This window comes from Podarcis gaigeae, assembly GCF_964106915.1.
Source record: "Podarcis gaigeae genome assembly, chromosome: 12".
Lineage (NCBI taxonomy): Eukaryota > Metazoa > Chordata > Lepidosauria > Squamata > Lacertidae > Podarcis > Podarcis gaigeae.
This window is the reverse complement of record NC_139688.1, coordinates 10,304,525-10,330,275: the sequence shown is the minus strand read 5'-3', so window position 1 is coordinate 10,330,275 and position 25,751 is coordinate 10,304,525. Positions and strand designations below refer to the sequence as shown.

General features: G+C 46.1%; 2 protein-coding genes across 9 annotated transcripts in view; both read right to left on the bottom strand.

The window, feature by feature from the left end:
• LOC310827694 (uncharacterized protein) overlaps positions 1-25,751 on the bottom strand; it is a 940,809-nt gene that overhangs the window by 386,882 nt on the left and 528,176 nt on the right. The window lies entirely within an intron of this gene.
• Positions 1-25,751, bottom strand: part of LOC310827663 (sodium channel protein type 5 subunit alpha-like) — a 307,589-nt gene that overhangs the window by 203,534 nt on the left and 78,304 nt on the right. For 7 of the 8 annotated variants that reach the window (XM_083703902.1, XM_083703904.1, XM_083703905.1 and 4 more), the window contains exons 1-3: positions 16,772-17,103; positions 14,909-15,026; positions 5,071-5,161 (exon numbers count right to left, since the gene is read on the bottom strand). In XM_083703902.1, coding sequence (XP_083560028.1) covers positions 5,071-5,161; positions 14,909-15,026; positions 16,772-17,038 — 476 coding nt within the window. In that variant the 5' untranslated portion in view covers positions 17,039-17,103. Of the gene's footprint in view, positions 1-5,070; positions 5,162-14,907; positions 15,027-16,771; positions 17,120-25,751 lie in introns of those variants that run through there. The other variant, XM_083703903.1, reaches the window with a different exon arrangement.

The window sequence follows — 25,751 nt, the reverse complement described above, 5'->3', positions numbered from 1 at the left end:
ACTTTATCAATGCCCCTATGGTTTTCTGTGCTTTGACTTTCACTGCCTCCATACGACACTTCCAAGACAGGGGCTTCATTAAAGAATATGCCCAGGTATCTAAATGAGCGAAATGGTTCTTATGTTCTACCGACTGTAGTTTTCTGATTGAAGCACCATTTAAACATAGGCCTATGCCAAAAATCATAACATTGGTCTTAAGAATAATTTATAGAAAGTATGCACTGAACACCTCCAAGAAATTTTTGAGACATAATCAAGAAAGAGAGGAACACTAAATAATCTGGATACATGAAATATTGAGATCTTCCTGTTCCTAATTACTGGATAGAGTTAAAGTTTGCATTGGCTAAACATGGCACCAAATCATTAATATAAAAGTTTAAAAGAATGGGAGTCAGAAAGCAACCTTGCTTCACTCCTTGTGACATTTTAAAAGCATCAGTCATACCACCATTTAAACCTACTCTGACCCTCATTTCTGTACGGTTCTTGGGTCAACAGCAGAAGTCTGCAGTCGATGTTAGCAATTTGAAATTTCTCCCACAGTCCGTTTCGATTAACAGAGTCGAATGCAGCAGAAAGATCAATAAAGGCTACATAAAGATTGTTCGTAGTATATTTCCTTATAATACAGTTCAGAGTGAAACAGTGATCAATGGCACTGTGTCCTCCTCTGAATTCCACTTTTTCTTCATGAATAATGTTATTTTTGCAACAGTCTGGTCATTTTTGAAGGAGATACCATGCAGGGACGCGGGTGGCACTGTGGGTTAAACTACAGAGCCTAGGACTTGCCGATCAGAAGGTCGGCGGTTCAAATCCCCACGACGAGGTCTTTGCTCGGTCTCTGCTCCTGCCAACCTAGCAGTTCGAAAGCACCTCAAAGTGCAAGTAGATAAATAGGTACCACTCTGGCGGGAAGGTAAACGGCGTTTCCGTGCGCTGCTCTGGTTCGCCAGAAGCAGCTTAGTCATGCTGGCCACATGACCCGGAAGCTGTACGCTGGCTCCCTCGGCCAATAAAGCGAGATGAGCGCCGCAACCCCAGAGTCGGCCACGACTGGACCTAATGGTCAGGGCTCCCTTTACCTTTACCATGCATACACTGTAGCCTGGAGGAGATGTCTTATAAGCTAACTGGGTGATAGTTTTGCGGATCCTTCCTACCCCCTTTCTTATAAATACCCATTTTCTACACAGAGGGCATTTGGCCTGCATTGTTTATGGTGGTGAATAAGCCAGCCAGGATAGGAATCCAACATTCTAAGACTCATATCCTCTCCAGGAGCTTTATTTGATTTCTTGCCTGAAATAAGGGCCTTTATCTCATCACAGGAGACTGGTTCCCATTCAGGCACATTTGAGAAATCCTTACTTGTGCACATGATTATCCAGCATGTTTGATATAGGCCTGAGGCACAAGAACTAGCAACATGCATAGGAAAGGTAAAGAGACCCCTGACCATTAGGTCCAGTCATGGCCGACTGGGGTTGAGGCGCTCATCTCGCTTTATTGGCCGAGGGAGCCGGCGTACAGCTTCTGGGTCATGTGGCCAGCATGACTAAGCCACTTCTGGCGAACCAGAGCAGCACATGGAAATGCCGTTTACCTTCCCGCCGGAGTGGTACCTATTTATCTACTTGCACTTTGACGTGCTTTCTAACTGCTAGGTTGGCAGGAGCAGGGACCAAGCAACGGGAGCTCACCCCGTCGTGGGGATTCGAACCGCCGACCTTCTGATCGGCAAGTCCCAGGCTCTGTGGTTTAACCCACAGCGCCACCCGCATCCCTAGCAACATGCATACTACCCTACTTATTTGGATAGCGGAGATGCCAAGCATGTGCCAAATATGCACCTGTGCATAATTTGCCAGTTGCTTAAGAGGCCCTGGGTTTTGTGTACTTTGCTGTAATGGAAATGATAAAGGAGTAAGATTTTGTGGGACGCAGTGAAGATTGCAAAGAACTGTAGCATCCACAGTAAGCCTTTTTAAAAATCTGCTGCTGACGGAGCCACGTGAAGGCAGCTGGCTCTCTTCATTTCTCTAGGTTAAATTTTGCATTGTGCTTTAAGTGGCTATTTGCATGGGATTTTCCATGTTGTTTTATCTCCAGAGGAGCTCGCTGCAATTCATGCATGCAAGTCAAGCAACACACAGAGATAGAAGGTCTCAGTCCATTCCTAAGTACACGCCCATTTTACACGTGTTGGATCCTAAGTCTGTTCCACCTCGTTCACTCATTAAACTACTATAATAATGATTAATCTGCATGGATTTTTTATCTCAATAATACTTAAATGGGCATTTCATCACAGGCTATTTAAATATGTATTTTATCTCAACGTACATATTTCTAAATGGATTTTGTCCTAAATTATGCATTTTAAAACTTTTTAAAAGTCGAAAAGCTGATCTGCACATTAGTGCAGGGGGTTCAGGTCAGGTAAGTTCCCACTGGAATTCGGAGATATCAAATTCCTGAAGCAGACTACACACCCCACAGGAGGTGAAAACAATTTGACCTGGGGCAAAATTCCTCTGTGAACCCCAAAATGAGAGCCAGACAAGATGTAAAACAGTGTGTTCCTCTGCAGAATTTGCTATTCTGCACTGAGATACAGTGATGGCAACAAGCCTAAATGTTTTTAAACAGGAGAAAAGGGTTATGACAAAAATCATGGAGACCTATTATGGGCTACCAGTCCTGACACCTAAACAGAATTTCCATGTGTGGGAAACATAGAAACATACAAACATAAGACAAACCCTACTATTAGTTCTGTTAACACTACCAGTAACTAATAAAAATGTCACAAACTATTCTTCATAAATAAAAGCAAAGTTTTTACAAGCCACACACCCTGAGGTAGGAAAACATGCTGCTGTTGATAGGTTTAGCACAGGGATTCCCAAACTAGGGGTCTCCAGCTGTTTTTGGATTACAACTCCCATCATCCCTGACCACTGCTCCTGCTGGCTAGGGATGATGGGAGTTGTAGTCCAAAAACAGATGGTGACCTAGGTTTGGGAACCCCTGGTCTAGTAGAAGGGTGGAGAACCTCAGAGCCAAGGGTTGCAGGTAACCCTCCACACATACACCCTCTCTCTCCAGCCTTTGGGGCTCTCCACATTCTGAAATATCTCACTGTTCTGGAGTGCTTTTTCCTGTAAGGGAATATTCCTTGTCATGGAGCCCAAGGAAGGTTGCTCACGGGGGAATGTGGCCCTTGAGCTGCCAAAAATAAAATAAAAAATCCCCTGTTCCTGGTTTTAACATTTGGAAGGAGGGAAAGAATATCACAGCATTTTCACCGTTTCTGGAAGTTGCGGCCTGCGTGTTCCCCACGAGCCTGACTCAAAGAAGGGCATCTTTGTCATCCTCTCCTCCAGCGCCAGCCACCAGGAGCAGATGGCCGTGTTTATCATCCGTCAGTCAAAAATAAAAAGTGGGTTCTGGTTGGCTCAATGAGCCACACTAATTGTTTAATGCACTGCACTTAGTTTAAGCTTTTGCATCTGGTATCTATTTTCATAAGGAAGAACTTGCAGGGATGCAAACTTGCTCTGCTTAATTTTATTTTGTTTTAAATAGCAGGCTTGGGAGGGAAGCAGGGATTATATCTTCCCCCACCCCCGCTCCCTCCCAGGCCGATGGAAACTCAGCTAGTGTTCCTAAATGAGGTGTCCAACTAAGCTTCAGAAACATTTATATAATCAAAAGCCAATTCCCCAAGTGCCATTACTCTCTGGGGAATGCGTGGCCCTCCAGATGTTGTTGGTTGGTCACTGTGAGAACAGGGTCTCCGGCTGTTTTTGGACTACAACTCCCATCATCCTGTGCTAGCACGACCAGTGGTCAGGGATGATGGGAACTCTAGTCTGCAAATAGCTGGAGACCCAAGTTTGGGAAATGATCTAGAGCAGGCATAGGCAAACTCCGTCCCTCCAGATGGCTAGGGATGATGGGAATTGTAGTCCCAAACATCTGGAGGGTGCTCCTGTTATGTTCTGTGGGACAAACTAAATTAATTGCATCTGGAAAAACTGCTCATGGAAGGCCAAAGCTGGTATCTGTTAAGTATAACTGGTTTCATTCACACCGAAATGGGAATACCTGTATGCATTGGTGAAAGGGTTTAACTTGAAGATTTCACTGAAGGTAAATTAAGAGCAAAAAGGAGCTCTCTGAGCTGCCATGATGGGCTGATAATTAACTGTTATTGTTCTCAGATAGCTCTGAGCTTTAACCTTAGATCACATGAGAAGGTATTGAATGGCAAATTCGCCATCTCCGAAGGGTGGTGGCTGGAGTTCTTCGTTCCTAGGCTCTGTGAGAGTGAGGGTGTAAATGAAGCTCTGAAGAGACAGACCTCTGTTTCTGGGTCTGTTGGAATTATTTCATATTTTGTAAGATGCCGAGCCTACGCCTTTTCTGCCATATGTCTCATGGAACTGTTTGGGTGTATCATTTGATACATCTTCTGTTCTGAAGAAAGTTCTACAGGTAAACTTTTGAACAATCTAATGTGTCTGGACGATGCTTCATTTAAAAAGGAATCAGTTTTTAGGCACCGAGTCCCTTCAAACTGCACAGTATGTTTGATCTGTATCAACCACAACTACCACAGACACACACTTCATTCCACTGATGGCTCCAGTTCTTTGACTCTGACCCCATACCCGCTTTTCCTGAATTCAGGTCCAACTAGAAAACATAATTCCAGAATCGGAGGCTGCACAATTATGCTACACAGCTCCTTCGGTTCTTTTCCGCTCACTACATGCATGAGAGAGATCACATTTTTTGTGAGAAAAAGCCAGTCACACATTGGGGCATCTGCCTTGCAAATAATGCTCTTTAAATGTTCTGGTTTGTGATTTAGAGCAAGGCAAACACACCTTCTCTCCGTGGATCTGTTTCAAGAGAGTGCATGCATGCCAAGAAATGCCTTCGATCCCGTAAATGAACATGCAGAGCGGTTCTGATACGAAGCAGTCAAATGGCAAATGGGAGGTTTCGGAAAGAGGGAGAGAGAGAAAAAAAAATAATGAGAAAAATACTTACTCAACGTATTTATTCCAAGGAGGGAGTTCAGACCATGCCATGAACACACAGTTGGTTAAAATAGTGCACATGATAAACATACTGAATAATGTAAAAGCACAAGTTAAGGAAAGTACTTTGAATGAGTATTTAAAAACAAAAAACCCAGCCCTTGCACTTCGCACTACAAGCAACATCACAACCCTTCCCTGGTTTGTTTCTGTTCATCATTCCCATGTAAAGTGTGAATGCACATTAAGGAAGGGTGTGTAAGAAATCTTCAGTGAGCAAATTCACCGCAAGTTCATAAACCAAACCTCCGCTGGCAAGAGAGCACCCTTCCGCAAATAAAAACCAATGCTCTCTGAGTGTGCGAGTGATACAATGGCTGTGCAAAACAGATCAGTCAACTCAAAGGTCATCCATTAAATACATGTTCTTCTTCTTAAGGAAGGTCATAAGAGATGGAGCCACCTCTGCTATTTATTCTGGGCAAACTCTGGCTTGTTCCAAGTGCCATGTTTCTAGTCTTCCAGCCCATGGACTGGGAGGCTGACACACTCCATCTAGGCTGGTATTGCTTGCTTGCTTTGATTGACAGCAGCTCTCCAGGGTCAGAGAAGGGTCTTTCCCATTTCTTGCTACCTAGTGGTCTGTTGCAGCTGGAGCTGTGGGGATTGAACATGCATCCTTCTGCATGCAGAGCATGTGCTCTGCCACGAAGCTGTGGTCCACCTCCCCAGAGTAAGACAAACACACTCAGTCAAACCTGCTCCTCTTCCTTTCAGTGTAAGCGACTCTGCAGGGTTTGTCTGCATCAGAAGTAATAAAATGACTGAGGAGCACCTGATGGAGAGACATGGAAGATGGAGAGACTGCCCCAGTGGGACACCTGCTGGAATGCAGTGATGCCAGGGCCACAAATCGGGCAGAAACACAGCAAGCTGCCTCCTAATGCAGCCACCGTCAACCCGGTGCTCTCGAGTTTCTGCTGGTATCACTGACACAGACTGGCAGCAGTTCTCCAGGGGCTCACACAGGAGAATTTCCCATCCCTGCCTGGCCAGCAGCAGCAGTTCAGCCCGAGACCGTCTGCATGCAAATATCTTTTACCACTGGTCTGCAGCAATTTCCCAACCTTTGTCCTTCCTGGGTGCCCTCTATAGGACCTCAGCAAGAGCTGGCACAGTCTAGGGGACAGAATAGCGATCTGGGATTGGAGAAATCCAGGTTCAAGTCCCATTTTTGGCCACTGAGGCAATTGCGGCCTCTCAGCCTAATCAACCTCGCAGGGTTGTTGTTGTTATGATATCGTGTGGGAGGGATTGCGTATGCTGCCCTCAATCTCCTGGAGGAAAGAGAAATATTAAAATGCAATAACTGGTAAATAATCAATCGTACACTCTCCCTGCTGCTAGAAATGTAATTCTGATTCCCCCCTCCTGCTCCCCAGAGTTTAAAATAACATTGTATGGGTGGGGATGGTACCCACAAATACATAATCAGATTAAAAAAATACTGAGAGGGAAACGTACACGTGAAATGGGGAAAGAGGGGGCCCCACAGAGATGGGATTGTGAAGTAGCCAAGCTAAGCCTCTCTTAAAATAAATTTTAAAAGGGCCCACGTTGAATGGGAGCACAGGTGCAATGGTGCAAAGTCAGCATTTTAAAAAAAGAGGCTCCATTAAAGAAGAGAATTGGAAATGCCTGGGAAAAGAGATGTTGCAAGCTGTTTGCAAAGACCACGCGAAGGGAAGCTTGCTGAACAAGATTTGCTTACACAAATGCTGGGAACCAAACAATCGTCTCATCAGAGTACATGGGGCTCTGCAGGGTATTATAAGCAAAAGTGACAGCTCCCTGCCCCAAGGAGGTTACAATCTATCTTTAGAAAGGGAGGGAAGCAAGACAATGAGAGATCGAGGCAAGAAAATGCTGCTTAATATTTAAACACCTAGGGTTTGTCCTAGCTGGAGATGAGGACTAAGGGAGTGAAATCTAAGATTTCGTGGAAGAGGGGGAGGGACAGAGAGGTGGTACCGTGTAGCTCAGCCACCAACAACTAGGGGTGCTTCAGATTTGGGCCACCTCTGCCATCAGCCCCAGCTTGCACAGCCATCCTGGATAGGACTGGTGGGAGCTGTAATCCAAAACATGTGGAAGGTAGCAGGTTGGCAATAGCTGATGTAGCTATTCTGGGGACGTTCAAGGCATAAGGACCATCACAGGAGAAGCGGAGAGGGAGGAGACCTTCAAATAGCTCAAGGACCATACAGAAGGCTGATGGCCGAAGAATTGATGCTTCTGAATTATGGTGCTGGAGGAGACTCTTGAGAGTCCCATGGGCTGCAAGAAGATCAAACCTCTCCATTCTTAAGGAAATCAGCCCTGAGTGCTCACTGGAAGGACAGATCATGGAGCTGAGGCTCCAAGACTTTGGCCACCTCATGAGAAGAGAAGACTCCCTGGAAAAGACCCAGATGTTGGGAAAGATGGAGGGCACAAGGAGAAGGGGACGACAGAGGACGAGATGGTGGGACAGTGTTCTCGAAGCTACCAGCATGAGTTTGACTAAACTGCGGGAGGCAGTGGAAGACAGGAGTGCCTGGCGTGCTCTGGTCCATGGGGTCACGAAGAGTCGGACACGAGTAAACGACTAAACAACAACAACAAAGTATAGGTGGAGGAATAAGGGAACCACGCAGTGATACATCCCAATAATTGGTGGCATATCCCAGGATGTCCAGCGCTCAGATTCATTACCAGAGACAGATCATCAAAGGAAATGCCAGCCTGCTGGACATGTCTTCAATCTTCTCCTAAAGTCCGTGACTACAATGAGGCTACAGGGGACTGTTGTCTGACATCAACTTGTAGCATGCCCTACAACCAAGTAGCATAAACCTTTAAGCAGGATCTCCATTTCTCTTATGGGGGGGGGGGAGGGACAGTTTCTCCACATCTACTGCCACCGCCACCACCAAAATAAAAAAATCAGCTCGGTTGCTAACTACCCCGGTTACTCCCGCATGAAAACTTAAGAAACTAGTAATTGGACTCGAGGGGCTAGTCATCCAAAGACTGATTCAAAAACATTTTCCACTACTGGGACCTGTTCCTCCTGATGAATGACTGCAGAGAATCGCAGATGGCAAGCCTCATTTTCTGCTGTTATTACCTGATGAACATAAACACTACCCAGCGGTACCTCCTCCCAGGTAAGCCAATTATAATAATATTCTGACTATAATAATAATAATAAATTTATTATTATTATTATTATTATTATTATTATTATTATTATTATTATTTCCCCACAAGTAGAAACAGGAATGGGGGGGGGGGAGATGTCTTAAAAGTTGAGAGCCATCACGATGGTTGGGAGTTGCAGGACAAAACAACTGGAGGGCACCAGGTTGGGGAAGGATGGTGTAGAGTGGCTCATTCCAAAATATGGGCCACCATTAGGAAATTAGTTCTGGCTGGGGTTATGCAGGACACTGTCCCAACCAGGATCCATGTCTGCAAATAGCATGTCTGAACCCTGCTGCGCACAGAGCCTGGGGCTTCTGTGCCTCTAAATCATGGGTAGGCAAACTAAGGCCATCCCAGGGGCCGGATCCAGCCCAATCGCCTTCTAAATCCAGTCCACGGATGGTCCAGGAATCAGCGTGTTTTTACATGAGTAGAATGTGTGCTTTTATTTAAAATGCATCTCTGGGTTATTTGTGGAGCATGGGAATTCGTTCATTCCCCCCCCCAAAAAATATAGTCTGGCCCCCCACAAGGTCTGAGGGACACTGGACCGGCCCCCTGCTGAAAAAGTTTGCTGACCCCTGTTCTAAATACAGGGTAGGAGAACCTTAAGCCCAGGGGATAAAGGTGACCTTCCAGGCCTCTCTGTCCAGCCCTTGGGACTCTCGCTAGGCCCCTCCCCTGGCCACACCCCCTCTTGCCAAGCCACGCCCATTGCAAGGCCTGGCATACAAAGAGAAAAGAGCTGCAATCTCTGAAATTCCCCCTCTTGCACAACGGCACTGCTACAATAAGTGCGCGTGCGTGCTGTGGTGTCCAGGAGAACTTTGCAAGGTATTATCCCCATGTGAAGAGAAATGGAGGGTATGGAGGGCTGAAGTTCTGGGATAGTGGGCTGCCAAAGGGTGAGGGCAGAAGCAGGGTTTTAACTTTCTGTTACGCAATTTTGTAGCTGCTCCACCCTTCAGCACAGCCACGAAAGGCGGAGGGACCCTGTCCTCTGTTGCATCTGCCTGCCCTAAATGCATGTCAGCCATCAGCTTTCAGCCAACCTCTGGCATTAAGGGAGCAACACTTTCTGAGATAGAGCACCTTCGGGCAAACATTCACTCCAGAAAGTGGCAGCTGCGTGGAATCTCTTCTTTCCAATGCCAAACTAACCACTAGGCCTATTCCAGAGTGGATTGTCTAGAATAACACAGATGCCAAGCTTTAGTTTCAAAATACTTATCCCCAAACAAAATTCAAACTCTGAAAAACTTCAGAAGCGGTCTCCAAAGAGGGCAGGGGAATAATCAAGCCCAAATCTGGGCACAGATGGAAGTGTACAATATGGGAATGGTCTTGGGGGGACTAGTTCAGCTTTCTAAAATCCCAATTTCTTTTTAAAAAGTGGGTTTCTAGTCCTTATGATTGTGAATACCAGCCAGAAAGTGTGCAAGCAATGTCTAGTAATATTTGAGAACTCAGAGGAGCTTCTGAATCAAGAGCGGCAACAGCTACTCTGTTTATATCTGTTGTAAACCACTTTAGACAGCAGCATTTGCAGAAAGGGGGGTACATTTGACTTGAAAAGGATTTCCATTAGCCAGACAGGCTGAAGCTAAAACATAGCTCCTTGCTGCTCTCTATGATTAGCATAATTTATTCTGCTAAACAGTAAAAACATTGGTGTTGAAAAGGCATCCCCAGACTCGGCCCTCCAGATGTTTTGGGACTACAATTCCCATCATCCCTGACCACTGGTCCTGTTAGCTAGGGATGATGGGAGTTGTAGTCCCAAAACATCTGGAGGGCCGAGTCTGGGGATGCCTGGTGTAGAATAAGAGTAATAGTGCAACATTTTTCAGGTGCACTTTTGGGAAGAATTTACAATTACCACGTGGCCCTTTCAGGACACTCACCTGAGTGGTAGCCAAAAATGTCCCCAAATGTCAGTTATACCACTTACAATTTCTTTCTGTAAACCACAACAAAACCCAGGACATAAAATATCTTAAAACCCAGGACATAAAGTATCTCAAGAAATCACATTGGGTATAAATAAGTCATTCAATGAAACCTGATCCAGGCAGCAGAAATAAGCGCAAAACAGAGTTTTAATCCAGACTGAGACTGAGACCGATAAGTCTACTGATGTTTGTCATTGGAGCGCATTTTTGTCCCAGGCTATACTATGAATTTAGGAAAAAATATGCCATGGAGTTCTTAAAACAAATATTGATCCAGGAATGCAAGACCTAAGCACACACTGATTTGTTTTGAGATATTTTACTACCCTGAGAAGCACCAGAATTTGGTTTGGGGCAGTAAAATGCCCCCCAAACCATTTGTGTACATAAAAAATAAATAAATGTTGGGTTAAGAAGGTTCAACAGGTTGCAGGTTCAGTCTGACTTACTACAGCTCTTCAGTTTGTTTTACATGACACGCCACCCAGCCCAGGGCCCCAGAATTCCCCCTTGTATCTCTTGAAATATAAGGCAGACTCATTAAATACACATTTATCCTGCATGCGCTCCATCTTTTGCTAGAGCATCAAAGGCAGTGGAAGCGGAAAGCATGCTTTGCTGAGTCATGAGTGACATGCATTTTAATAATCTGTTTAAAGCAGCCCATAATGCAAGCACTTTGTTGAATTAGAGCCATCAACCCTGTGCTTTCGCATACAGATCTGTGCATATATATTACGGTTAGGCTGCAGAGGCAGACTAGGTAGCTAAGCTTCTCTTGGATAAATATATGCCCCCGAAAGTGTCTGAGCTTTCAAGCTGAACAGAGCAACTACATTCGATCCTTGCTATAAAAAACCACCCACACTTACTTTTTTTATTTTAAAAAAATCAAAAATCAAAACAGTGCATTCACTCCAAAATGTACTTAGGAAATAGAAGAGACTGAAAATGCCGGGCCGTCAAATGTGGATAAAGAATGACATTTGCCTTGCCTTACATTCTGAGCCTGATTGCACTGACAGCATCCGCAGAGCAAAAAAGCAGCAGCCCCAAGGACTCCCAGGAAATGTCATGAGGTGTATTTGTCTTGTGGCCAATGAATATGGTTGGAAGCAAGAAATCTGACCCTCGGCCCCAGCAGTGCAGAGCAACTTCAAAAACGCCAAATAAAAATCGCAGCTTCGGCTCTCCAAGAGGAAAAACCACAAGTTATCCCCCCAGGTTTGACTTCCTGCGCCCAATGTCACAGAATCATAGAAGCACCAGGTCGAAAGGGACCCGGGGGTCATCCAGCCTGACCCACTGCAATGGCAGGAATCGGAACTAAAGAACTCCGGACAGATAGCCAACCAACCTGCAATGAAGAAGAGGCCGCCACATTCCAAGGCACTGTGCTCTCCTGGCACGGAAAAGTACCACAGGCCCTCTTGATGTCTCTGGTTCTACAGGGTTTAATTTTCATTGGAGGGACAAGTTTGTGGGGGGGGGGAGTGACCATACAGTCCCTTCTTGTGCATTCTGCTCACAGAAAAGAAACAGATGCAGCACAGCTGGATGCCCAGTGCCACAGCAAGGTCAGAAAAGCCTCTTTCTTGTAGAAGATCATTGGACAAGAGGCATTTGTCATTGTGTTCGACATTGGCACTGGTGAAACACGACCAAGGCTTGCTTCTTTGATTCTAGGTGAAGGTCCATAGTGGAGAATTTGCCATATGTGCAGAAGAGAGAGTTTTTGGATTTGAAACCTCGCTTTAACACTACCCTAAGGAGTCTCATAATGTTCTCCCTTCCCTTCCTCCCCCACAACAAACACTCTGTGAGGTGAGTGGGGCTGAGAGACTTCAGAGAAGTGTGACTGACCCAAGGTCACCCAGCAGCTGCATGTGGAGGAGCAGAGATGCGAACCCGGTTCCCCAGAAGGTCTCAGGTTCAATCTCTCGGCATTTCTTGGCAGAGTCAGGCAAGCCAAAGCCAGGTGCAACCAACCCTTTTGGACTTCTTGCTTCACCTTGTCACGGCACTGTCAGGCAAAGGAATGTCCAGAACGAGGAATTAATTCCTTGTTGTCACTTCCCCACAGGGGAACACAGTTCTTGAGCAGCAGCCCTGTTTTTGCTGCCTGTTAAAAAGTCTTGTGGAACTCGGAAAAATTGACAAAACAATCTCATGATGTGCCATGCAGCTGTAGACAGGGCCTCCTGTTTAAAATGGACTTGGGGAAAAATCCTACTAAATGTGAACAAGTCCAGGAGATATCCTAAAGTATTTTTGTTCTGTGAACCACCCTGAGACCTCCAGGTATAGGGTGGTATATACATTCAATAAATAATAATAATAATAAAAAAAAGTGCATTTGGGAAAAGGCATGTCCTTCAGTCCTGCCTCTCTCAGCTACTCCTAGGTGTTAACCTGATAAGGCAGTTGCTGCAGAAAAGAGGCTCTGTCCTTGACCCCACCTGAGCTGCGTGCAAGCAGGCGAAAACTGCATATGCATGTAATGGGCTTCCGTTCCGCCATCTCCAATACTCTTCTGGCCCTGGGCATAGCTGTCAACTTACAGATTTGAAAATAAGGGACCAGCAGCCTCGAAAATAAGGGATCAGCAGCCAAAATAAGGGATTTTAGTCAACCAGCAGCCAAACGAATCCTCAAGCAGTGGTTCTTACAGCTCAGCAACCCGGCAAAGGGGACGCAGCAAGGAAAACCACCGTCACCTCTCCACTGGGAAGCGCTGAGCAAAGGCGAGTCCCCAGGCAACGCGGCCGATTTGATCGGCACAAGGCATGCAAGCTCCACCCCCCAGTCGTTCTTAGACTCCTTATTGGGTGAGCAACACAGCCAAGCAACACAGTTGGAGCCTCCCTCCTCCGCCGGCAGGGAGGGAGGGAGAGGAGCTGCTTCCTTTGAAACCCGGAAATTTAAGGGACATCATCAATAAGGGACAGCAGCGGGACACGGCGCTGGGATAAGGGACTTTCCCACCAAATAAGGGACGGTTGACAGCTATGGCCCTGGGAGACAGGGAAGCAAGAGAGGTCGTGCAGGAGGGAGGAGGAGGTATGGAAGCCCTTGATTTTGCACCTCCTCCTGCCTCTGACTCACATCCTCTGGCTGTTTCAGGCTCCCCCAGATTGCCAATTCCCTTTTCCAGGTCAGAGTCCAAGCCCCACTTCTCCTGGTGCCCACCCCTGACCCTCTGCTAAACTGGCATCTGCAATATGAGTCTTGGCCACCCACAGAATGGGCACTGAGCAGAGCAGCAAGAACCGATAGCTTTCTTCTCCGATGGGCTACAGCAAGAAGCCTGGATGCCTTAATATTAAACCGGGTGGGGGCGTTGGATAAATAAAAAGAGTGTTGGATAGAAGTCAAATGTCTTGCTGGGCGGAGAGGTTCCCGTAACAGATCCTTCCCCCCACACCCTCTTTGAGAAAGCATCCTCTGTTTTGCCATCTTCGCCACGGGACGCTCCTTGCAGATGGCCCTCTAAGCCCAGCAAGGTTTGACATTCCTCTAATTGGAAGGAGCGCAGCTGAAGGTAAAATAAAGTGACTCTGAAAAGCTTTGGCCTCATCAGAAAAGCCACCTGCTTGGAGGCCTGAAAGCCTTCCATCGGATCTTTAAGTGAACTTCATGCAGAGAGACGGGGAGGAGGCTGACAGAGGGGATCACTAGCAGGTCGAGGGGAGCCAAGGTAGCCAGAAAAGGGGAGCCAGAGGAGGGAAGAATGACAGCAGGGCAAACAGATAATCCAAACAGGGCAGGAGGAAGGAGCCCCCAGAACGTGTTCCAGTTTTACAGCTCTCTGAAATAACAGCAGGAGGTGCCCCCTGAGCATGCACAGAGAGTTTTCTCTTTGCCACCGTATGCCATCTTCAGTGGTAAACAATGAGTATGATATCTTGGGAATAGGACACCTGAGCCTCCAGGATGAAGCCTCTGGCCGCCACGAGTTCCAGCACTCCATGCTGGCAAATAAACAAGGAGAAATGGCCACAGAATTCAGCTTTCCAATAAAAAATAAAAATCTTAAGTGTTGTTTTTAATAAACAAAACAAACGGGTTTCTATCCCTCGTGAGTGCAAGTTTAAGACAATGACTTCAGGTATCCCAAGCATCAGAGGAGCGGTTGAACAACATTCACAGTGCTGTGATTTTCCTTTTTTTCCTGCATAGCCACAAAACCAAGGAAAACCAGAATGAATTATGCAAAGTCTGAGAAAGTATGCAAAGGTGTTCAATTTGTATCATGTATAATTCAGCTTGTTTTGATGCAGGATTTATATAGAAATATATTGGTGCAAGAGCACACACAGCATTTGACACTGTGTTCCCCCAGGTGGTGCCTTCAGAATATTTTAGGTTACAGTTCCTATCAGTCCCAGCCAACATGACTAATGGTCAGGTATGATGACATCCATTTGGGGAAGGCTGGTTCAAGATTTGCAGATTTTGCTTCATTTTCCTGTGATGTATATTACTACCCTGCTCCCCACAAATACAGATCTCTAAATCCTAATTTCAGTTGGTTCCAACCCTCACGTATATATCGATGAATAGGAGCGACATGCTCAGAATGCAATCACATGTCATGTATTTTTCCACCATGCAGAGGTCTGATGGAGACAACCCAATCAAAAGGATATGAATGTACCAAAATTTTAATTGCTGCTCTTCTGATTCGATGAAAAGGAGTAAGTATATACAAGGCAGGAGTGGCACTAAATCGAAAGATTGTCTTCCCTTTGTTCAGTACTATAAATGTCTGGAAAACAAAAGAGAGAGTGAAAGAACATTTAGGGTCTGCATTATACGCTCACGTGATAGGACCCTCCAGAAACCAAAGGCTATTGTATTTCCTACTCATAAAATACATGCCAAACGATCACACCACCATTCTTTGAAAACGAAGAGATAAAGGCATTGTTGCCCAGGCAAAAGAATTAAGCTCAATAGTCCAGGCTGCTCTTCTTGGAGTACAATGCATAATAGCCAGGGGGAGCATGCATGTACAAAAATATCTGTGCCTCATTGCCACTTTAACAACACATATGTAGAGCAAGGTCAAGTCTACCCATTGCTACAGAGTGCAAAATATCATGCGGTGTTCCACATGTAAAATAGCAGACTCTACATGGATTTCTTTTCAAAAAGGGCAGGCTCACCATCTTCTATGAAATTGCCTCCATTGTGTAACACCTATTTGCACAGTCCTATTTGCACCATAATGGGACGCGGGTGGCGCTGTGGGTTAAAGCCTCAGCGCCTAGGACTTGCCGATCGAAAGGTCGGCGGTTCGAATCCCCGCGGTGGGGTGCGCTCCCGCTGCTCGGTCCCAGCGCCTGCCAACCTAGCAGTTCGAAAGCACCTCCGAGTGCAAGTAGATAAATAGGGACCGCTTACTAGCGGGAAGGTAAATGGCGTTCCGTGTGCTGCGCTGGCTCGCCAGATGCAGCTTGTCACGCTGGCCACGTGACCCGGAAGTGTCTGTGGACAGCGCTGGCTCCCGGCCTCTAGAGTGAGATGAGCGCACAACCCTAGAGTCTGTCAAGACTGGCCCGTACGGGCAGGGGTACCTTTACCTTTATATGCACCATATTTTTAAACCTACCACTTGTTTGGGACACTCATTCTCAACTGCAATGGTCTATTTCCACTCCAGGAGTAGGGGAAAAAACTGATTTGCTGTAGCCTACCTTCCATGCATTAGGAACTGGACGGACAATTCCGCAAACCCCTAAATGCACCATTCTGTATATTTTGGCATACATGCTTCAGTAGCATTGCCAACACTCCCCACTACTCCCTGCAGGGCTCCTCCAAATTTAAAAGCAGAGTTGCAAGTAGAAATCCAGCAAGTTAAGCCTTCTTCCATCATTGCTACGTCTGCATGCCTAGAAAAAAATGCCTAGAAAAATCTCTGGAATCTCTACTCTCACCCAGTTTTTAATAGCACGTTAACTAAATGCATTGCCCTTCTCCAGTAATATGATCGATTAAGTGAAATGCTACATTCACATGCCCCTAGTTCAGAGGAGGCAGGATTCTGGCATGGTTTTTAGTATTAATGCCACTCTACCCCTCCCCTTCCCAGTCACCAGATTTGCAGATTTCACTTAAAAAGAAGATAGTGAATTTGAAGCATTTGTGGAACCGGATAGATGAGACAAAATATACAGGCACTATCCTTCTCATTTTTTGCTGGTGAGACATTAGACTGCTCTGTGTTTTACTTTTGCCTCCCCCCCCCCCAAAAAAAATAATATATATATTCTGCGGATGCCCACAGCTCCACCCTCAACCCGGTCATCCGTTTTCCAAAAATTAAACTCTGGGAGTTTCAAACTCCTAATTCTTGCATCCTTAAATGAAGGAGGAATTATTTCCATTGGGGAAAGAGGTGGGGCAGGGAGGGAGAAGAGGGGAAATCCACGCCTTCCCCACTACCTCCCGCTCTCGCTCTCCCCCTCCGCCATCTTTAACAACAAGCGCAGAGCGGGTGGGAATGACCTTGTGATCGCTGTAGAAAGGGTCAATATCCTCCAAAGGTTCCCCAATGAGCTCCGACGGAGGAGAGCCATAGATGTCGGGCAACTTCTTGCAGGCCTGCAAGTCAAACTGAGGCCGCAGAATCTCCTCGTCGCCCAACTGTTCCCTGTATTCCTGCTTGGCGCTCCTTGCGATCTTCTCCGCGATCCGCTTCTCGATCGCAGCCAGGGATTCGGGCGTGAAGCGGTGGAAGCTGTTAGAACCCAGTGGCAACAAGAAGTCGGCCATCTTTTCATCCTGATACTTCTTTGTACTGGCCTTTACTCCTAAAAGTAAAAAAAAAACCAACAGAAAAAAACAGAAAAAAACCTGAAAAGAAAAAGAGAAGAAAAAGGGCAATATTAGGCAGGTAAACAAGAAATGGCAAACAATTTAACAAAGGTGGCTTGGTAACAGGCTCTTGAGCTGTTGGGACAACACTGAGGCAGGAAGGCTGTGTGTGCAACTAGGGGGATTGTTAAGTTGTGAGTGAACATATCAGACGACACAGTGATTCTTCAAACAGCTCTTGTTTATTCACAGGCCAGGACAGAACTGAACTGAACTGAAGGGTTCAGTCAGCCTGCTTATATAGAGCTCCAGTACAACGTAACTGTAACAATTTCCTAAAACTATCCAATCACTGAATGTCACTTTCGATCCCTTATTTGCATAACTATCTACAGTATCCCCCTGCTGGCCCAGGGTGAGAACTTCAGTACATAACAGGGATGGTACTGGCCAGAGTGCAAGGACAGAACCTGGGAGAACCTCTCTTAAAGTCATCCAGGTTGGTGGCCATCACTGCCTGCTCCATGATTGTAGTCATGGGATTTTTGCCTATCACATGACGGTATATGTTTTGCGTTGTACTGTTTTAACTTGGGAGCTGTATGTGATGACTAGAGGTGTTCTGTTATTTTCTTTTTTGGGTCTGTCTTGCTGCCTCTAGTCATCACATACAGCTCCCAAGTTAAAACAGTACAACACATCATCAGAGATCTACAACCTCTCCTGGACAATGACAGTTCTCTTTCTCAAGCTCTGGGAGGAAGACCTTTCATTGCCTACAGACAGCCACGCAATCTTAAACAACTCCTAACCCACAATAATACTACAACCAGATTTAACACGGACCAGAGCCTGCAATAAACCCAGATGCCAACTTTGCTGCCACATACACCCGGACAACACCATTACTGGCCCCAACAACATCACACATACCATCTCGGGACTATTTAATTGCTCATCGTCTAACATTGTGTATGCCATCAAATGCCAACAGTGTCCTTCAGCTCTCTATATTGGACAAACAAGCCAAACCTTACGCCAAAGGATAAACGGACATAAATCTGACATCAGAAATCACAAGACAGAGAAACCAGTAGGAGAACACTTCAATCTCCCAGGACATTCTATACAAGATCTCAAAGTAGCTGTTTTACTACAAAGGAATTTCAGAAATAGACTGGAAAGAGAAGCTGCTGATTTGCAACTTATTACCAAACTTAAAACCATGGAGAGACCTGGTCTGAACAAAGACATTGGATTCTTATCTCATGATACATGACAAAGCCATTTTTCACCTTCTCACCCCTTGCTTTTTCCTGTAAGACCTATTGCAGTCGTTAAGAGTTGTCAACAGGCTCATCACAGCTATCTGCCAACCACCCATTCCCACCATCCTTCTGAGTAATACCCCTCCCCACCTTCTCACTATATAGAAGGGTCTGGTGACTTCTGTTTCAGTGTATCTGAAGAAGTGTGCATGCACACGAAAGCTCATACCAAGAACTAACTTAGTTGGTCTTTAAGGTGCTACTGGAAGGAATTTTTTTATTTTGTTTTGACTATGGCAGACCAACACGGCTACCTATCTGTAACTTATTCTGAGAGATTAGCCAATTCCCCAGTTTCCGTTTTTCGCTTTGCTCCTCCCTGGAAAAATCCTACAGACACCCATGAAAAGAAACAATTCCAACAAGTGCATCTCTTCCTGTGGCTGGGAGATAGCATGGGAGATAGTCACTTCCAGGTGGCCATTAAAGGCACAGGACAGGCTCAGGGTCTGCACATGGTGGTGCTAAGCAGGGCCAGATTTAGGAAGAGGTAAACCAGGTTAAAACACAGAGCCTAGGGCTTGCCAATCAGAAGGTCGGCAGTTTGAATCCCTGCGACGGTGTGAGCTCCTGTTGCTCGGTCCCTGCTCCTGCCAACCTAGCAGTTCGAAAGCACGTCAAAGTGCAAGTAGATAAATAGGTACCGCTCTGGCGGGAAGGTAAATGGCGTTTCCGTGCGCTGCCCTGGTTCGCCAGAAGCGGCTTAGTCATGCTGGCCACATAACCCGGAAGCTGTACGCCGGCTCCCTCGGCCATTAAAGCGAGATGAGCTTTCGAACTGCTAGGTTGGCAGGAGCAGGGACCGAGCTTCGGGAGCTCACCCCGTTGCAGGGATTCAAACCGCCGACCTTCTGATCGGCAAGCCCTAGGCTCAGTGGTTTAGACCACAGTGCCACCCACATCCCTAGAAAAAACAACATGTGAATAACACTTGGGGATTGGGGTGGTCATGTACAAAAAAATACCCCACATTAGCATACATTTTCCCCTTTCTGCTTTGTCCCCGATACTAACACTTGCCAGGCCTGAAAGAACCTTCTTTTTTTTTTTTAAAATATTTTTTATTGCTTTTTAGAAATACAAAATACAGAAAAAAGAATAAAGAGTGGTTATAAGAAAATAGGATAGAAATAACAAATTTCCATATTCTTTTTCCATCTAATCCATAGGACTTCCCCACATCCTCCGAACCCTGCGTTCTCTGTCTTATAAAGCATCAGCAATTTGTTAACTTATTTCAAAACTTATTGTAACTTCCATTTTATCATGTTCCCTATTTTCAATTTTACTATAACTCAATTCTTATATGTTTTATATTAAACACAATAAAGTTATTTCATTATTTTACCTCTGAATTCTTGTGTCTTAATTTTCATTTCATTAACTTACATTTGCTGAAGCTAGAATTTCCTGAAAGGTGCACGGCCGCAGGCTCGCTCTGCCTGCGGTTTTTCTTAATGGGTCTCCGCTTTGCCGCAGCGGACGACCCTTTTTCGCGGAGCCCCTCTTCACAGCGCAAAGAGGACCGCCATTGCTGTTTCGCGCCGCCTCCGGAAGTCTCGGCCTGAAAGAACCTTCTTGACCAGTGAAGGTCTGTCACAGAATCACACAACTGGAGAGCTGGAAGAGCCCCTGCGTGGGAAATCCAGTCTAACCCCCCACAATGTAGGAATACTCGGGTAAATGGGTGCATTGCCAAACCAATCTCGGTCTGCCTTCAACCACCCCAACTGCCTAGCTTCATACTTACAACCAGTCTGGGGTGGCACTAAATGTCACCTTCCTTCTCCTTACTGTCAGTGTTGTCCCATTGTAGAACTCAGCAGGGAGAAGGATAGGGTCAAAACTAGAATTGGCTGTGCCTAGAATGAGTTGTCTCCTTCATGGATCACTGCCTTGTCATGGCGACAGGGCTTGAATAACTCAGAGAAGCTATGCTGTGCAGGGCCACCCAAGATGGACAAGTCATAGTGGAGAGTTTTGACTAAACGTGATCCACCTGGAGCAGGAACCGGCAAGCCACTCCAGTATCCCCGCCAAGAAAACTCCATGGACAAAATGAGTTTGGCCAAGCTGCGGGAGGCAGTGGAATACAGGAGTGCCTGGCGTGCTCTGGTCTATGGTCACAAAGAGTCGGACACGACCAAACGACAACAACAAGAAGAAGAATGAGCTGTGGTTGCACTTGCCATTGGCTCTGGCTCCACCCAGTGTTGGCCTCCTGCCATACACCCTACTGGTTCCCAGTGGCAGCCAGCCACCCCTGTCCTTCACACATCTCATGGTGACATTCCCTGTAAAAACTAGATATATGGACACACACTGGAGTCTCTGCATTCTTCTAAGAGAGTTGCTAGATTGTGCCTGGAAGGCCTTGTGGTGGCAGGACTGCAGTCCCTGCTGTTTAGCGAGCAGTTCCTAGATAATTCACGGCCGTTATTCTTCGCAACACCTGCAAGTTTGTCAGCAAACAAAGCTTCAACCGATCCCAGCATGACAAAGGGAGTATTTATTGACTCAATTTATGTGAATGGAGCATCCCTTCACATTGCCAATTCTCCCCGTTCCAACTTTGTTTTACGACGGACTCATTACATTGTTATTGATCGCAGGCACATCACAGGAAAACAACTTCCATACCCATCCCCTTAAAATAAAAAAAGAAGAAGAAGAAGCACTTTGCCTTGCTGCCAAATTCAACACAGTGTAGGAATACGATGAGTCGCACGTAGGCCTGGACTTAAAACAAGATGCCACCCTTTTCAGTTAAAACTAGCCTGTATTTCACTTCACAGTTGACCTCGTCTTCACTAGGAGGAGGAAACTACAAAACAAAGAGACAACTAAAAGGGGAGATGTGATGGAGCCAATCCTTGCTGGTGGTGGGACAACAATGAGTGGTCAGAGGGAGAAGACTGGAAAGATGAAGTGTCGGAAGCTGGAGGGTAACAGGGCTTAGTGAGCTGGGAGAGTCTGTGGCAGAGAGGAGTCCAGAATTAGAGGCAGCAGCTGAAGCAAGAGAACAGGAGGAAACAGGCTGATGAAGTCACGGGTTTCCCCCCTCCTGCTGCAACAAGCTTCCCCCCCAGACACAGAAGAGGCATGAAAAGGGCAAGGCAGAGGTTGGTTGTATGCCGGCACAGTCTCTGATTGCTTGGAAGAAGCTTGGAAGACGGCTGTGAGGGGGTGGGGACTTTCAGTCTCAGCAACCGATTTCCAGGGAGGAAGACCACTGGGAATTAGCTGCTGTGCTCATTAAGCCTGACGCTGAAGAGGGTGTTTTTGCTAATAAGACTTCAGCTCCGACATGCTCCAGTGGCAGCCAGTTGCTGGAAAGAACAGGAGGGGAGAAGGTCCTGAATCCTGATTGCGGGCTTCCCACAAGCATTTGATTGGCCACTGTGAGCACAGGATGCTGGACTAGATGGGCCATTGGCCTGATCCAGCAGGGCTCTTCTTATGTTCTTGCAAGATCATGGCATCCCCAAAGGATCCTGGGAGCCATCATTTGCTAGGGGTGTTGGGAATTGTAACTCTGCGAGGACTGAACTACAGTTCCCAGGGTTCTTTTGGGAAGGTACGAGCTCCAAATTGAAGGAGTGGATGTGATGGAGGCTGCTATCTTGAAAGGAACAGAAGGATAACTGCATGCAATCTGAAAAAAACCGGATGTGCGATGATTGCCCCTGTGTCCTCCCCAAAAGGGCGCTACTACTATGGAATCTGGGTCCTTCTCGTCGATCTAAAATAGTTATATTCCCCCCTTCAACTCTGTTTACAAAGAGGTTGACAACAAGGTTAAAACAGCCAATTCACAGCAAAAGGAAAATAATACCGAAATGGCAATAAAGCCAACAGTCAAAGAATAAGAAGAAAAAAATAGGGGAGGGGGGGAATCATTTGCTGGCCCAAAAAGAAAGCAAAAATGGTTGCAGTGAAAGCACAGGCCCTGACAACAAAGCAACACAGAATTGCTAAATTCAATATCTAGTTTGGTATCCATATTTTTATTATTATTGTATTTTATTATTATTTTTTATGTGAGAGCCTTTCTAGCAGTCTTTGACAGAAGGGCACCCTACACTTTTATAGAACAGGGGGCCAAGCAAAAGCTTTGGAGAACAATCCTGCTTTTATCCGGCGGCTACAAGACTGGAGGCAGGCAAGAGAAAAATGGCCCTGGGGAGAGGGTTCTGCAATGGGAAGGGGGGGCAACAAAAAAGGCTCCATCTCGGGACACCCACCCACCTCATGCCAGAAAGCCGAGGCACCCAGAGAAGCAAAGGATCTTACACGCTGTGGTTCCCGAAGGGTGTGGCAGGAAAGAATGGCGAGAAATTCAATGACAATCAAACTCACTGACTTTGCATACATACTTAAAGTGCATATGCAAGAGGCTCATTTATAATTATATTTTGGGAACGATTCGTGTTCCTATATAGCTGCATTGTTTTATACTTTCTGGATGTCCCATGATCATATTATAAAGCACGTGTGTTCTATGTCATAAATCAAGCGCTGCTAGGAGCTGTTTCCCAATGTATTTTTTATACAGTGGTACCTCGGGTTAAGTACTTAATTCGTTCCGGAGGTCCGTTCTTAACCTGAAACTGTTCTTAACCTGAAGCACCACTTTAGCTAATGGGGCCTCCTGCTGCTGCTGCGCCGCCGGAGCACAATTTCTGTTCTCATCCTGAAGCAAAGTTCTTAACCTGAAGCACTATTTCTGGTCTGTAACCTGAAGCTTATGTAACCTGAAGCATATGTAACCCGAGGTACCACTGTAAATGAAAAAAAATGGTGTGGCACGAACAAGTTATTATTCTTAAAGTGTGGCCCAGAGAATTTTTTTTGAGAGCCACTGTCTTACAGGGTGAGCAAGACCATATGGGAGGCCAAAGTCCATTGTATGCCTTGGTCCCAAGTTGTAGGGCGGTGTGTGGGTGTGCTTTAAGCCAACTCCAAGCCTTCCAGTTGAAGCCAGAAGTCAGAAAATGAAGTGTCTTTTTTAAAAAAACAAAATGGCGAGTAGAGATGATGATGAATATTGATGTAAATTAATTGTGGAGGTTGCCAGTGTTTGCTTATTTATCCCATGTCTGAAGAGAAATCAGTCCAGTGAATATGATATGTATCTGCTGTGGTTGTAAAGTGATGGGGACATGTACTAGGAAGTGTGGGATAGCCATCAATTGACAAGAAGTAGGATCTGAACCAAAGGATTTGAATTACAAGAAAGGAGAAACTTTAGGTGGTGGATTAGACGAGCTGGGAAGGTGATAGACTTTCCTTCCTTGGAAGTTTTTAAACAGAGGCTGGATGACCATCTGTCAGGGATTATTTATCTGCCATTCCTGCCTTGGGGGTCTCCTCCAACTCTACAATTCTATGATACTAACACCTGCATAAACAAATCAGGATAAATAATCTGTATTGGCTGCTGCATACCTTCTGCAAGCAAAACAGAATGCATTCTCAATAAAGAGCCTGCACGGTACAAACTTTCTGTAACAAATCATGGTGAATGCACAATAAAGAGGTTCTCTGGAAAAGACCTTAAAACTACTCACAATGGCAGGAAAAGGGCCAGACATCATTTGTGCAATTCACAACCACATGAATAGCTTTTCTGCAGCAAACAGCAGGCCCACGGGGGCCCCATCTGGGTCAGCACCTCAGCAAGGGATGTGGAGGGGCATGGACCCTTTGCTGCCACTACAATCCCAATGAGGATTGCGTCCAATTTGCGTTGGGGAGGAAAGGTCCCATTCGTGTCAATGAAAGCTCTTCTTCCAATGCCAAAATAGCAGGTGTCCAGTCTGAACTGGGACCCCAGTGCGAGGGGGTGGGGAAGCCTTCTCCCATGCTGGGGTCCTATTGACTTTCACAAAAAGCTATTCTTGTAAGTGTTAATTGCACAAAGGGCATCTCACCTAGTTTTTGGCCTGGCGTGCCTTCTTTTCCCCAAATCCCTGCCCTGCCAACCCGTCTAAGAGCGTAACCTCGCATCCCCAATGAACCTCTGCTCTAAATTAACAGCTCACACCATCCACTAAGGAACAGAACATGCACAAACAAATATCCCTGTAAGTCTTACGTGACTTATAATAACAACAACCAAGTCTCAGAGCCAGGCTGCTTACCATCTCCTCCTGAAATGCTTTTCTAGCACGGGGGTGGGTCGTGCTGCCTGAGAACTGAGCAGGAAACAATAGACTATAATTGGGTAACCTGTACTCTTTCACCTTGGATAAAGGCCCCATCTACCTTAAAAAACAAACCCTGCATTAGGGAAGTTGTTATGTACTGAGTTGAATAGGATCCAAAATGCAGCAGTCTGATTGGTCCTAGAATAATAGGATCCAAAATGCAGCAGTCTGATTGGTCCTAGAATAAAGGTAAAGGTAAAGGTACCCCTGCCCGTACGGGCCAGTCTTGCCAGACTCTGGGGTTGTGCGCCCATCTCACTCAAGAGGCCAGGGGCCAGCGCTGTCCGAAGACACTTCCGGGTCACGTGGCCAGCGTGACATCGCTACTCTGGCGCGCCAGAGTTGCACACGGAAACGCCGTTTACCTTCCCGCTAGAAAGCGGTCCCTATTTATCTACTTGCACCCGAGGGAGCTTTCGAATTGCTAGGTTGGCAGGTGCTGGGACCGAGCAACGGGAGCACAACCCGCCACGGGGATTCGAACCGCCGACCTTTCGATCGGCAAGCCCTAGGCGCTGAGGCTTTTACCCACAGTGCCACCCGTGTCCCTTGGTCCTAGAATAATAGGATCCAAAATGCAGCAGTGTGATTGGTCCTAGAACAATGCAGCAGTGTGATTGGTCCGCAGGAGCCACCCAATCCGGCTCCAGGTGGAAGTGAATCCACAACCTGATTGGCCTACAGGAGAATCCCAGAATTAGCCAATCACGTGCAGCCCATTGTGTAAATAATGTATATAAAGCAGATATTGTGGGGGGACTTCCATTCCTCCTCACCTCTATGAGCTGAATAAAGAGCATGAAATCCGCTCTCAACTCCAAGTATATTTCAGAAGTGATTAGTCATTTTATTTTTGAAAAATAAAGGGTTGTTTTTAAAGGTGTTGTCTTCATAGTGCATGGATTTTTGTAAGTTTGATCCCCACTGAAAAAGCCCTCACTGAATCCCACCATATTGGATAATTATCGCCCAGTTTCCCTGGGCCATTATTGCATTCAAACCAACAATTCATGTTTTGCCAGACAGGCACATGAAGGGGCTGAGGTTCACAGAGCTTTCACGTAAAATTTCCTAGAGAGAATTCCGTGATCTCACTTCCTTGGCAGGAAACTGTAACACTACATACTTCCCCCC